This window comes from Penicillium paradoxum (genome assembly GCF_028828445.1).
Source record: "Penicillium paradoxum strain IBT 22861 chromosome Unknown utg000007l_segment0_segment0, whole genome shotgun sequence".
Taxonomy (NCBI): Eukaryota; Fungi; Ascomycota; class Eurotiomycetes; order Eurotiales; family Aspergillaceae; genus Penicillium; species Penicillium paradoxum.
In genome coordinates this window covers 4,001,449-4,014,547 of record NW_026643185.1, presented here as the reverse complement: position 1 = coordinate 4,014,547, position 13,099 = coordinate 4,001,449, and the positions used below count along the sequence as shown (strand labels likewise).

Below are 13,099 nucleotides of genomic sequence, written 5' to 3'. Positions count from 1 at the left end.
CGGATTGGGAGGCATCGCGTGACATGTCTACCCTCGTGCATCCCCGGGGGCTATGAACACACCCATGGAAAACATCGCCCAGACACCCGACACAGTACGGGGTACGGAGTAAGCCGCCACAAGTCGTGCATGGACCTATCCGAAGAGACAGAACACAGGGCTCTTGCGATCCGGGCGTAATTACGCTGCGAGGCTAGGTTCGAGCTGGAAGCGAAAAGAAAAGATGTTTGTTGAGCCGCAAGTAGCCCCAGTTGCCGTGGTCACCCCTCAATCTACTCCCCTGTCCTTTCCATATCCCTAACACAGACAGCGGGGGGATGCCACCTTTTGAACTGTGAATATGCCAAACACCCCGTATGGAAAAATGGTAAAACTATGGCAGATCCATGTGTACTTCTTGCTAATAGTATATGCTTTAGTTCTGGAAGACCTCGAACCGATCTCCACCGGACAAAATACCTGACCAAAGCTTGGATGTGAATCCATATAATCCGTCTAAATCTACTGATATCGTTTTCACGCCAAATGAACTTGGGGATCCCGCACAAAGTCCCACAGATCTAGGTCGGAAGCCTTCTCTGGTCCGCAGCTTCAGGGCGGGCTCTACATTCGGCCTCCCCGTGCGTAATCTATCAGTCTCCCACGATCGGCGCAACGATCCTCTCGGTCTGAATGTTGTCTATGAGCCGGAAACATCGCCATCTCTCGACATTATTTTTGTCCATGGCCTGGGTGGTACCAGTCGAGCTACATGGGCACGAGATCGAGATCCACAATATTTCTGGCCAGAGAAATGGCTCCCTCACGAACCTGGGATTCGGATGGCAAGAATTCTGTCCTTCGGATACAATGCAAGCTGGGCAACTACTGGTGTCGCTCCCATCACAGGAATTGCAGATTTTGCGAAAGATCTGCTATATTCAATGAAATTTGCCAAGAGCGAAAATTTGGAAGAACTGGAGTTGGGCCAGGTAAATTCTCGACTTCTCTCAATTCTACATGCAAAGGGTTGCTCACGCGGGGTATTGATAGAGACCAATTATCTTCATCGTTCACTCCATGGGCGGCCTGGTCGTTAAACAGGCATATATCCTTGGCCAAAATGACAACCAGTATTCTGATATAGTATCATCGATCAGCGCGATACTATTTCTGGCGACTCCTCATCGCGGGTGTGACCTGGCCGAGGTCTTGAACCGAATCTTGATGGTGTCTGTGTTCAATCATACCCCCAAATTATACATATCCGAGCTGAGCACCGGCTCACAGACGTTAGAGGCTTTGAATGAACAATTCCGTCACATCGCCCCAAACTTAGACATCCTTTCCTTCTATGAAACTCTACAGACATCCATCGGTCCAAAGAAAATGGCATGTGATATCCCGCTCATAATCTGCATCGGCTAACTCTCGTGTAGATGGTGGTCGACAAAGACTCAGCTACTCTTGGATATCCGGAGGAGATCTCGAAAGCCCTGCTTGCTGATCATCACACGGTCTGCAAATTCGAGAGCAATCAGGATTCCAACTACATTAGCGTCAGAAATGCCTTGAAAACCTTGGTCTCATCCATTCGCTCGGCAGGTGAGTTTAACTTCGGCTTTTTGGCTGTTTAGTTCATTGAATTGAACATACTAGGGCAATCTTTATTTGGAGAGCAAGGAAAAGGACACCTAGAACAGCTTCAGCGTCTGCTGGCGGTGTCTGAAAATTATGATGAGGATCTTGAATTCTTTCGTTCCAGGTGGACCCCTGGGACTTGCGAGTGGATCCTTGCCCAGCCATCCTTCGGGGGATGGATGGATAAAGCGGACGATGCTCCAAACGTGCTATGGCTGCATGCATTGCCAGCTAGTGGGAAGTCTGTTTTATCTTCCTTTGTCATACAACACCTTTCGGAAAAGTCGATTTGTGTGTACTATTTCTTTCGATTCAGTGACGATTCCAAGAGATCGCTTAGCATGTGCTTGAGAAGCATTGCTTTTCAGCTTGCAAAACAGCTGCCGGAGTTCCGCCGCGCGTTGAAGGAGATGCCGTTTTCTACCAAGACGTTGGAAAAAACAGACTCGAAGACCCTATGGGAGAAGATCTTTGTTCGGGTCCTGTTCAAAATGCAATCTGCTAGAACAATCTATTGGGTGATTGACGCGCTCGATGAATCGGAACACGCACAGCAACTAGTGGAGCTAGTACAGGGTATATCCCATTCATCGACGCGGATCAAGGTGCTCTTCGTTAGTCGACAAACCTCGGGACTTATCACAACATTTGACCGCTTGTCTACCGTGCTCTCGGTGGCATATACACCGTTGGAAAGCACCAAAAGAGACATTGGACTGTATGTGGAGAAGGAAGTAGAGTATATGCGTGCCGCTCCCGAGTTTAAAGCCCGATTGGTCGAAAAGCTGGTCCAGGGTGCAAATGGTAACTTCTTATGGGCCAGCCTTGCGATGCGTGAAGTGATGGAATGCAATACAGAAGAGGACTTCGATGAAACACTAACTGGAATCCCTGCAGGTATGGAACAGCTGTATCAACGCATGGAGCGCACGATCATTGCGAACACAAAGCCTCGTGACCGCAAACTGGGACAGAGGATTTTGACATGGTCTGCATGCTCTCGAAGGCCGCTGGCCCTCAGCGAGTTAGCACAGGCCTTAGAGCCAGATTTTGCATTGAAGGTGGATCTGAATTTGATCATCAACCGTGTTTGTGGCCAGTTTGTTATTGTTGACCCTGTGACTGGTCGATTAGTGATGGTACATCAAACTGCAAGGGATCACCTTGTGACAACAGACTCCGAATTGGGAGTCAATATATCTCAAGGTCATGAGAGGTTGTTGTCCGAGTGTCTGGCTGCATTGGAGAAAAGGCATCACCAACCTCGAGATCTGAATACCCAACCTGGGGATCGGAAGGCCAGCCTCAGGGGAGAATTCTTCTGGTATGCCATGACTTCGTGGGCGTATCACTTGGATAAATTGTCTCCTGATTCAGATGCACCACTGCTTCTTTTGGCAAGATTTCTCAAGGGTAATTACGTGCTAGACTGGATCGTGGCTCTAGCTCAAACAAGGCGACTACACGTGCTCGTGTCTTCCGCGAAAAGCATGAATCTTTATGTCCGCCGCAAACGAGGTCGCTACGCCACCAAAAACCCAATGTTCCATCGACTCCAAGAACTTGATATGGTGGAATCATGGGCAACAGATATGCTCAAACTCATTGGAAAATTTGGACTGCACCTTACTGAATCCCCTACCTCGATATATCACCAGATTCCCCCGTTTTGCCCAAAGACCTCGATGATATACAGACAATTTGATCAATCAGCCCCACGCCCACACTCCTTGAAAGTGGAAGGGTTGTCAAAGTCCACATGGGATGACGGCCTGGCAAAGATTTCGCTCCAACCCGAGACCCAGGGTCGCATCATTGTTTGTGCGGGAGATAATTTTGCTGTTCTAACGCGCCGAGGGGTGATTACTTTGTACAACTCCACGACCTTCGAGACTAGACATGTACTCAAACATGCGGAGGAAGTTTCCGCGATGAGATTCAGCCGCAACTCCCATCTTCTCGCGACATACGGCTATCGGTCGACGAAAGTGTGGTCTGTGAATTCGGGGCAAATCATCCATCGCATTAAAAACCCCGCTGGCAGCCCGATTCTAAGCTTGACATTTTGCACTGATGATACTAAGATCATCATTGGGTCAGCTGATCGACTTCTCAGAATCGCCTGTTTGAGAGACACCAATCCTGCTTGGGTGATCCTGCATCGCAATCTTCTCACAATGGACACGGCGCTGGATAGACCTGTGCACAATGTGCCTCGGCGTATGGCATTTAATTCTGACGCGTCATGTGTTGCTGTGGCGTACCGCGGCTCTCCCCTCTGTGTTTGGTCTCTAGAGACTGAGACGCTCTTGGGTCGATGTATGCGAAGTCCCGAATATGCAGGAAATGCATGGACCGTTGTGGATCAGGTAATCTGGCATCCGAAATCAGACGAGATCATTGGTCTTTATATGGGAGGGCAAGTGTTCAGATGGAATCCATACACAAATACCCAGCAGGAACTGGAGGCGGAGGGGTCTATTCTCGCGTGCAGCCCCGAGGGAAAATTCTTTACCGTAGGGGACAGCCAGGGTACGATCAAGCTTTACAACTTCCACCATTTTACCATGGTCTACAAGCTCTCCTATAACCAGGTGATCACAGACCTTTGCTTCAGTCCCGACAGCAAACGGCTATATGACCTCCGTGGGGCGTGGTGCAACGTCTGGGAGCCAAACGCCTTACTTGCAGGGGAAGAGAATGGTGATGACAGTGACCTTGGGAGCGAAGCGGCTAGTGTTCCAACCGCGATGGTATCGGAAGCGTCTGCGGAAATGAAGGTACAGATCACTGCAATTGCTATTCAGTTTGGAGGGCGATACCACGCTGTTGGGAATGAAAATGGAGTTGTTAGCGTGCTAGACTCGTCAAATAGCGCCCACGGGATGGTTGAACTCTGGAGGTCATCTTTTGAGCTACCAACAACCCATTTGGATTGGTCCTCAGATGGAAGGTTTCTAGCCTGTGTTGAGATGGCAGGAAGGGTTGTTGTGAAGGGTATTCAGCGAGACAGAGACCGAACCTGGACTGTTCAACCAGTCTTCGCCACGAAAATCAATGTTCATCCTGAAGGCATTCGGCAGATACTACTCAATGAGAATGGGTCCATCATTCTGGTCAAGAACGGCCCTTCAGTCAGTGTTCAACCAGTGAGCTCAACCCCGACTGCACAAGAGTCGCACACCATCACATCGCCAAATACAAAATGGTCCAAACATCCAACAGACGCAAAACTACTGTTTTCAGTCAGTCCCAGCCATATCCGTGTCTATAAATGGAAAGATCTCTCCGAAGTTGCCGCAATGGATGTAGGGAGAACACCCCTGCTCCTGAGACCAGGTTCAGATCTCGCCGCCGATATCGATCTAGATCATAAGGGCAGCGAAAAGGATGCAAAAGTCAAGCGGAGCTACAATACCCGTTCAGGCTCTCATTTCCTCATCCAGACCATATTCTCTACTGAAAACCGCAGAGAGACCGTCATATCGTTGTTCCATACATCTTCTCTGTTCAATGGACCAACTAGGCCTGGCCGATCCTCGTCGAACGACATGCTCATGGCCATTCCAGCTGAAATCCAGTGTCAAATCGAGATCCCCCTTGGCATTCTCTCGCGACAACGTCTTGTGTTCCTCGACAAAAACTACTGGATGTGCTCGTGGAGTCTGAGTCCCAAATACATCGCTAGCGAAGTGGAGCGGCACTATTTTCTCCCTAAGGATTGGCTAAGTGCGGAAGGGTTAGAGCTTTGTGCTTTACTTCCAGATGGAGTGTTCTTGATGCCGAATAATGGCGAGGTGGCTGTAGTGAGGAGCACTGAATTGAGCCGTGGATGATGTAGCTTGAGCATCCTCAGTGTCTATTTTGCAATATAATTTCAATATCATGATCGGCGGACACAATCTTTTAGGCAGAAAGAGAAATGAGACGTGTTGACCAAACCAGTGTTATTGAACTAAGGTTGTCAACCAATGACTTGCCAATCTTTCCGAGTCAGGTATAAAAAGAGAAGAGCGAACCTTCGATGTCGATTGGCTAGTATCTCTTCAACCCAGGTGTACTAGGTAGGTCAGGACTCAGCATTTCGCCTCAATGGCTTGATCCGAAAAGGCCCAGTTTCCTTGCACTCATATGGTCACTTATCACATCAATGATGGCTGGAATCTTGCCCATTCCAAGGCCCAATAACAGAAGACATTGTATAGACCTGGCTTTCATCTATAACACCCAGCTCGATGTCATGTAATTAAGTAATCACATGTATCCTCCAGAGGCAGGAGGGAGGTCGAATTAACCTACCTAATTAAGGTTTACCCGTGGACCTGGGAAAGGATGATCACCGTGGTCACGGGCGTGGCTGCCTCGCAGGGTACAAACAAAGCGCTTTCCCTGAGACAACATATATCTGGTTTCCAACTGATTAACATCTTGCCTTCCACAATGACCCCTACTACTTGGATTCTTCCTATCAGTCACCGGAACCGTTCCCATTGGTGATACCTGCGGCCTTTTCGGCTTCACCGTGATCCTGGGGTTTCCCGATCAGTCAGCCGGTAAGGACATATTTGAGTTCTGGTTTCGTACAGGTTCTCCGATATCAATTCGGATTGACGGCTCCAACAAGTCAAGGTCAAAATATCTAGGCTTTGTGTAATATAAAACCCTGTCTTCTTTATCTCTCACTTTGGTTTTGTTTGACCGGTCTGATTGTTTCGGTCGATCCTTTTATCTTCTCTGAGACACTCCTTTTCAGTTCATTCTCCTCGCCGGAAACAAAGCTATTGCTCAGGACGTTGATCTCTTTTTCTTTGAGGAACATCGCTCTCTTCATGCCAAGTATATATAATATAGGTCGACCAAACTGTCAATTACATTCAAAAGATATATCATAGCTATCTATTCACGAGCCAGTAAGCACTTTTACTAAATCCTTACCAACGGGTGCTATAACCCAGTTGTTTTCCCACCAACACGAAAAAATGACTAACCATTATTCTCTGTCAACAAAGGAGAAGGGCGAAGATCTACAGACCTGGATCGAAAACCATCATGCACCAGGGTGTCCATATCCGATTTCTGAATTTTCTTTGGCACCCAGAAATCCCGACTATGCCATTGAGCGCACACCTATCCGCCTAGATTCCGGTGCTTTGGCTGCTCTTCATCTCGACGCCAGTACTGAAACGTCTGGTTATCGGAAGATCAGTATCACAAGGCAGGGCGAGGGCCCCCCAACGTGGTGGATTGGGCGCATTGGCCCCGGGGTGCTTTTCATGGACGATATCTTCAGATCCACCCGAAGCGAAGATCCGCACATATCCGAGTTCACAAAGGCTGCCTATGAATTGGATTTTCCTCTAAACAGTCTCATGCATGTGATTGTGCCTAATGTCAATGAGACGGATACTTTATCGTGTGTCAAGCGGGTGTATAAATCCCACGAGGTGATTCGGTATCCATGGAGTGAAGAGCAGACTTGGGAGCCTTGTTCGTCTGGATACAAGGCCCTACTGGGTACCGGTATTGGCAAGATTGTTGGGGCCTTTGTTCTATGCTCATGGGGTCAAGGCAGAAAACGAATTTCGCGGATTGTGACTTTTCACGTGAAGTCTGATGTTCATAAGTTATATATGCGGTTTGATCTTGAGGATATATGAGCGTCAGAGTTGTGGCCTTTTTCCAATTGTTTGTGTTTATTAAATTATTCCAGGGGCGTCGAGATTGCCAATTTTAGACAACAACTTTTCTATCGAATATGTTGAATCGTAGATTAGACTCGTAATTAGCACAATATGTATCCGCAATGGATATACGTAGACTTCTCTTCCGACAAAGCATGTTTAAGATAACCCAAGAAGCAACAACACTGTGTGAAGAAATTGGAACATGAGATACGATCTCGCATAAAGTACACAAAATATGGACTTTTCCATAGAGTACCAGTGAGAAGATCAAATCAAAGCATTCTTGTAGAAGAGGTTCGATCTCCGATCACCAGCCTTACCAGAGGCGAATCCCAAGAACAGACGGACCTCCCCACCAGCAGTCTTATAGATGGCCAATCCTTCCGGCTCACGGAACACCAATGTTGATCCGGCCTTTGTTTTAGTAGGACCCTGCACAACAGACCCCGTATTCATATTGACAGCCGTCAAGTCGGAATTGACCACACCACCAGTAGCATCGTAAGACTCGCCGTACAAGAAGTAGATATACTGTCCAAACGCGGCATATCCTTGTAAAACACTCGACGCTGTATTCATCGACGGTTGCTTGAAACTGGCCAAGGGGCTAGAGAAATCCCCAGCCGTAGCCTTATCCAAATCAAACACAGAGATGTGCTTGCCGTCGCTGTGGTGGTGGCGGACAATGAGCCGGTTGTTCACTGGGTCAGTAGAGCATGTGTACTCAGTGGCACCGGAGATAGGCGCATACTTTTTCAGAGAGGATGATGATGATGAAAGTGTAGTTCCACTGGAGAACTTGAACCGGGCGAGCTTTTTTCCGTATCCGTTTGAGTTGGCCTCTACCTCTGTCCAGAGGTAGGTTGCTGATCCGACTGCTTGGACGCCGAAGGCGACACCATGTCCGAACCCTGTGAGATGCATGTATCCCACATAGTTGCCGTCGAAGTCTAGCTGGGTGATGCACAGATCCCCCGAGGTCCCGGAGGCACCATCGCGTCGCTGGGAGACGAAAAGTCGGCGATTGGTATTGTCGAAGCCGAATCCTTGCTGGATAGTCACATCGTGCAAGGACTTGCCGCGCCAAAGATCGTAGGAGGGTTCCGAAAGATCAAAACGCTTAGATGTAGGAATAGCCGCTTGCGCTTGTTGGATATTAATTCCGAGAAGAAGCAGTATAAATATCAGAGCAGCAGGGGTCAGGGAACCAGGCCAACATTTAATGAGGGCCATGGTAAAGATAAATTGAGATAATCAGTAGGAGCAATTGGAAATTCGAGGGGGCTAGCTAAATCATGATGTACCTACATGGAGGTAGGTAGTATTTATGGTGAGGGGGCGCGGGAAGTAGGGCGAAAAGGCTAGCTGTTTCAGGTCATAAGAGGCACTTGGCTTATTGTATTGGCTCTGACGATTGCAGAGGCCAAATGGGAATGAAACGTCAATCTATGACACTGCTTGGCATGCATGCAGTTTGTCTTCATTCATTCTAGGTGTTTTTCATATGTACGGAATAAAATCAGTACCTCGGCATTTGTGGAAGCCCTAACGGCAATTTGGCAGTCAAACCTTCAGCCATTAGGTGGATATGTGAAGACTACCTGATAGAGTATCAATCGGCCCGAGAAAACTATGCATCGTCGGTCTCCTTGTTGAATTATGCTTGTGTTCATCGCACAATAGTGCTGGGTAGAATATCTGTGTGCTTGATTTGGACATGGGCGCACACGAAGGGGAAACCGTTATTGGTTTAGTAGTCTCTGCTGTATAATAAAATGTCAACCTAGATAGGTTGTGACTATTATCACCAAGCATCCTTCATGAGAGGTGTAATGTACGTTTAGATGGATGGGAAATAACTGGCAATCATAACGGGAGATTAGCACTCTCAATCAGGCGAAGCGCTGGTATATCTTCACTTATCCTACTATAATGTTGATGTCCTGATTTACTAGTCAGGCATACATAGCACGCCGTGATCTAAAAATATGCATAGCAGTACTGCAAAGTGCCTTGATATAGTGAAATCCATGAAACCTCAAATACACAGCACCTGTTAATCGTCAAGCTCAAATTGCAAACAATAGTATCAAAAGACCCAGAGATCGCAATCCCAAACAACCGAAAAAGCCATTAATCAACGCATAAAATCATAATCTGATGACATCCCGATACTTCAGAATTCATTATCAATCCTTCTTTTCAGTTCCCATCATGTCCCTCAAACATTCCAGTCCGTAACTCATTAGGGCATATGATCTTCATAAAATCATGACCAGCATTCGCATAAAAGAAAGAAACAAGAAAACACAGAGCCGACCATATAAACAAAATCAAACAACATACTCTGGTCTGCTACGGCTAGAGCTGCGATGACGCGAGTGGTGCGAACCAGAACCAGGGCCACGACGACTGGAATGGCTGCGTCTCCGGACCGTCGTGGTCTCCCTGACAACCTTTGTGTCATTCGAGCGGTGCAAGAAGAGCGCGAGCAATCCAGTCCAGAAGAAGAACACAGCCTCCATGATCCCAAAAGCGAAGGACGCCTTCAGCATAGCGCATGTCTTATTAATGTCCAGCGCAAGAGGATTATCTGTGCGCTGACCCCAGGAACCGAATGGGCCCAGAGAGACCCAGACAGTGCCGCCGCGCCAGCGGGCGCAGTCGGCTTTGGCAATGAAGCGGAGCTGGTAGACGGCTGCAATGAAGGCGCCGAAGAAAAGCATGTCCACGAATGAAACGAAGATTGCGGAGCGCTTGGTTGTTGAGAAGCGAATGAGCGTGTCGAGGGCCCAGAAGGCGGCGATTGTGCTGACGATGAAGAGGACCAGAATGTACGGTGGGGTCAACTGGTTTGCTTTGAGGTAACCATCAACAAAATAGGCCTAGAATTGCGGAATATGGGTTAGCTAGGTCTCGAAAGGGTGTGTTATTCTGTGCTAATCATTCCTGATTCGACGGGTTCACTGCGTGGAGGGACATACCAGCATGCCAATGATTGGGATCAGGAAAGTGATCTCAACCAAGCGGTTGAAGATGAAGAAGACGCTGCCAATCATCTTGCCAACAGTCTCAACGGAGTTTCAATCTGAGTTGTCTGGAATGTGCAACTGCCACGATGTGCTTGGGGCACGTCAGATGTACAATTGTACCGTGGGGCTACACGAGCTCGCAAAAAGAGGCAAGGTAGTTGCGATTAAAGTGCAGGACGCACGTTGTAAAAGATGCTGAGACACACGAGAGAAAGTAAAAAAAAAACAGGAAAAAAAGCAAGACAAATAACAGAGAGGGGAAATTGAAAGAACGGTCTATTCAGCGTCATCTTGGGCTGACGGGGAGGCTGGGCGACTCACGATGCGCGATGTGTGTGGCTGGGAGAGCAAGGGGCCCAGTGCGGACCTTGACGCTTTTTGGTCTCATTGATCAGTCTGGGCACTTGCATGAGCGGTCATCTTTTAATCAATGTCTTGCATTTGATTGATAGTTGATCCTTTGGGCTGGAGGTACGGAGTATAGGGCAGGAGATAACTGTTGTCAAGCCAACCACAGTCGAGTGGAGTCCGATCAGCTCTATTTGCCCCAGCCATTGCTACATGGAGTATACGGAGTACGGAATATCTACTTCACTGGTGCACAGAGTACTCAGAATATGGGGAATTATCGGGAGATTATTGTCCGCTGGTCTCGGCAACAAATGCAGGTCCCTCTGTTTTAAACGCTAATATCCCATTATCATACATACTTGTGTTGCCAGCCACCGCAGTAATCCATAGGCGTATTCAAATCCGACCCAAGCTAATAATGCTAGCAATTGCTCAGAAATAGATTGCAATCATCAATAATCCATCGCATCAATCGTCACTACATGGCCCGACCGGGCATACCGGTGGACAAGCGCCTCGGACGCGCCGTCACATCAATCGGAGTATGGATACCCGCATCAGCCGTCAACGGCTGTGTCTGAGAGACATACGCAGTACTGGGGTCATACCGAGGCACATGCTGACTGGAGTTGGGATTCTGCCCCATAGCATAACCATGGCGCATCTCGTACCCGCCGGTGACATCCTCCTCGCTCGATGACCAAGCTCCACCATCAATGTCATGATCATGCGGCCGGCGGTTGTACATATTGGACGCATAGGGATTGGTGTTCGTAAGATAGGTAGAGGAGTCGGGTCTAATATGTTCCGAGGCGGGGATATCGGGTGCATCGACGGGCTCCTCTGCAGGATTGCGGAGAGCAGTCGAACTCTCACCTTTGGAGCTCCTGAACCGGACGGCATCGGGGCCAGCAGGATCAGTTCCCCAGGTTCGGATTGGGTAGGCGCGGCCCTTGCGCCAGGCTTCGCTGAGCGGTGGGAAGTACTGGCGATATGCGATGAAGCCGCAGGCGATTCCAAGCATAGACCCGGTGATCACGTCAAAGGGGTGATGGCGCGCGTCCATGATACGCGACACGGCCACAAGAGTAGCTGCGAGTAGAGGCACCATAACGAGAAGGGCCTTCCAAGCTTCGCCGCGGTTGTCCATGACGTGTAATTTTCCACCTAACCAGAGCGATGTGTAAACAAGACCGGCGAAGGAAGCTATCGATTCAATTTCATTAGTAACAGGCCATCGGTGCCAATTGCAAAGGGGTGGACGCACAGCTACTGTGACCTAGGAGAACGGAGGTATTAGCATTTGGCACTCTTGAACCCAGCGTCATATTCAATTCGCATACCGGAAGGCCACGACCGGAACCCATCTGTCAGTAACGCCGGATCGCCTGTACAAATCGTGGAATTCGACAATCCTGGGAAAAGATCCTCGCTGCCAGCGCGGGGCTTACAACGATCGATGAGATCGGGTCTCGGCTTGCCACATGCGTTCTTGAGCGCCTGTGTGATAACAAAGGCGAGACCCTGCGCAAGCAAGAGACCCAAAATACCACAGTTCAGCTCCCACAGTCTATCCTTCCAGCGATGCGGGCCTCTCAATTTTCGCTTCCCGGACGCCGTGTCTTGCGGCTTGTTGTGCGAGAATAAACCATCGATCAGCATGGTGTAAAGAAGGATAAGGACGACCGGAAATCCAATGGAGATGCAGACGGCATAGGCCATGGGAATCCGTTCGTGTACGGCATAGGGATATTGAATGGATATGTTGTTGAGGGAGAAGTGTTGGTGGTAAGGCTCGATGGTGTTGAGGATCGCGAAGCCGGCGACGCAGCCACTGTTTTGGTTCCAAGACCGGCGATTAGTTGCAATACCAATGTAAAAGAGACGGGGCAGCATACAGAATGATCACATAGTCGAAGATGTAGCTAAGAGAACGTTAGTCAAGGATCGCGGCCGGGAAGTCGGGCGACGCACGAGATAACAACACGCGGTCGGAGCCGCCGTTTGGAGAAGGGGAGTTTTGCGGGGATCGCCATGTTGACTTGCTCCCCCAAGGAATTAGGAAAATGGAAAACAGATCAGAATTGAAACCATGAAAGATAATAATAAAGGAAGGCCCGTGTGGACAATAAACATCTCTGCCTGAACTGAAGGCATTGCTTGGCACCGAGACAGGCGTTAACACACTTGGCGACCTCCCTTTCTTCCTCCGATCTTACGGAGTACAGTCAGAACTGCTCCATCCGGCGTCTCTGATTGGCGTCTGTCATTTCCAAATGGCCTCCTCAAAGTGGCTGAGTTTATTCGGTGGATATGCTGAAGTACCCGATACTTGCCAGCGAGTAGTAACGCCGCATTGTTGCACGTACCCAGTACCTTCCCGGGGCCCAGAACAATGCAGATCCCCATCTC

General features: G+C 48.8%; 5 protein-coding genes across 5 annotated transcripts; 2 read left to right on the top strand and 3 right to left on the bottom strand.

The window, feature by feature from the left end:
- Positions 1-340: 340 nt before the first annotated feature.
- Positions 341-5,456, top strand: N7457_009012 (WD40 repeat domain-containing protein; the record flags this gene model as incomplete). The annotated part of the gene is made up of 4 exons (XM_057180055.1): positions 341-367; positions 420-971; positions 1,419-1,584; positions 1,639-5,456. 4 exons carry the CDS (start codon positions 341-343, stop codon positions 5,454-5,456), a joined length of 4,563 nt encoding a protein of 1,520 aa, XP_057028441.1.
- Positions 5,457-6,599: 1,143 nt separating this feature from the next.
- Positions 6,600-7,277, top strand: N7457_009011 (uncharacterized protein; the record flags this gene model as incomplete). The annotated part of the gene is made up of 1 exon (XM_057180054.1): positions 6,600-7,277. One exon carries the CDS (start codon positions 6,600-6,602, stop codon positions 7,275-7,277), a length of 678 nt encoding a protein of 225 aa, XP_057028440.1.
- A 294-nt stretch (positions 7,278-7,571) lies between these two features.
- N7457_009010 (putative FacC-like extracellular signaling protein) lies at positions 7,572-8,537 on the bottom strand (the record flags this gene model as incomplete). The annotated part of the gene is made up of 1 exon (XM_057180053.1): positions 7,572-8,537. The coding sequence occupies one exon, from the start codon at positions 8,535-8,537 to the stop codon at positions 7,572-7,574; it is 966 nt and encodes a 321-aa protein (XP_057028439.1).
- A 1,100-nt stretch (positions 8,538-9,637) lies between these two features.
- N7457_009009 (uncharacterized protein) lies at positions 9,638-10,363 on the bottom strand (the record flags this gene model as incomplete). Its single annotated transcript, XM_057180052.1, has 2 exons — positions 9,638-10,189; positions 10,289-10,363. 2 exons carry the CDS (start codon positions 10,361-10,363, stop codon positions 9,638-9,640), a joined length of 627 nt encoding a protein of 208 aa, XP_057028438.1.
- An 802-nt stretch (positions 10,364-11,165) lies between these two features.
- On the bottom strand, positions 11,166-12,723 carry N7457_009008 (phosphatase PAP2 family protein; the record flags this gene model as incomplete). The annotated part of the gene is made up of 6 exons (XM_057180051.1): positions 11,166-11,893; positions 11,955-11,966; positions 12,031-12,075; positions 12,139-12,521; positions 12,586-12,612; positions 12,662-12,723. 6 exons carry the CDS (start codon positions 12,721-12,723, stop codon positions 11,166-11,168), a joined length of 1,257 nt encoding a protein of 418 aa, XP_057028437.1.
- Positions 12,724-13,099: the final 376 nt, after the last annotated feature.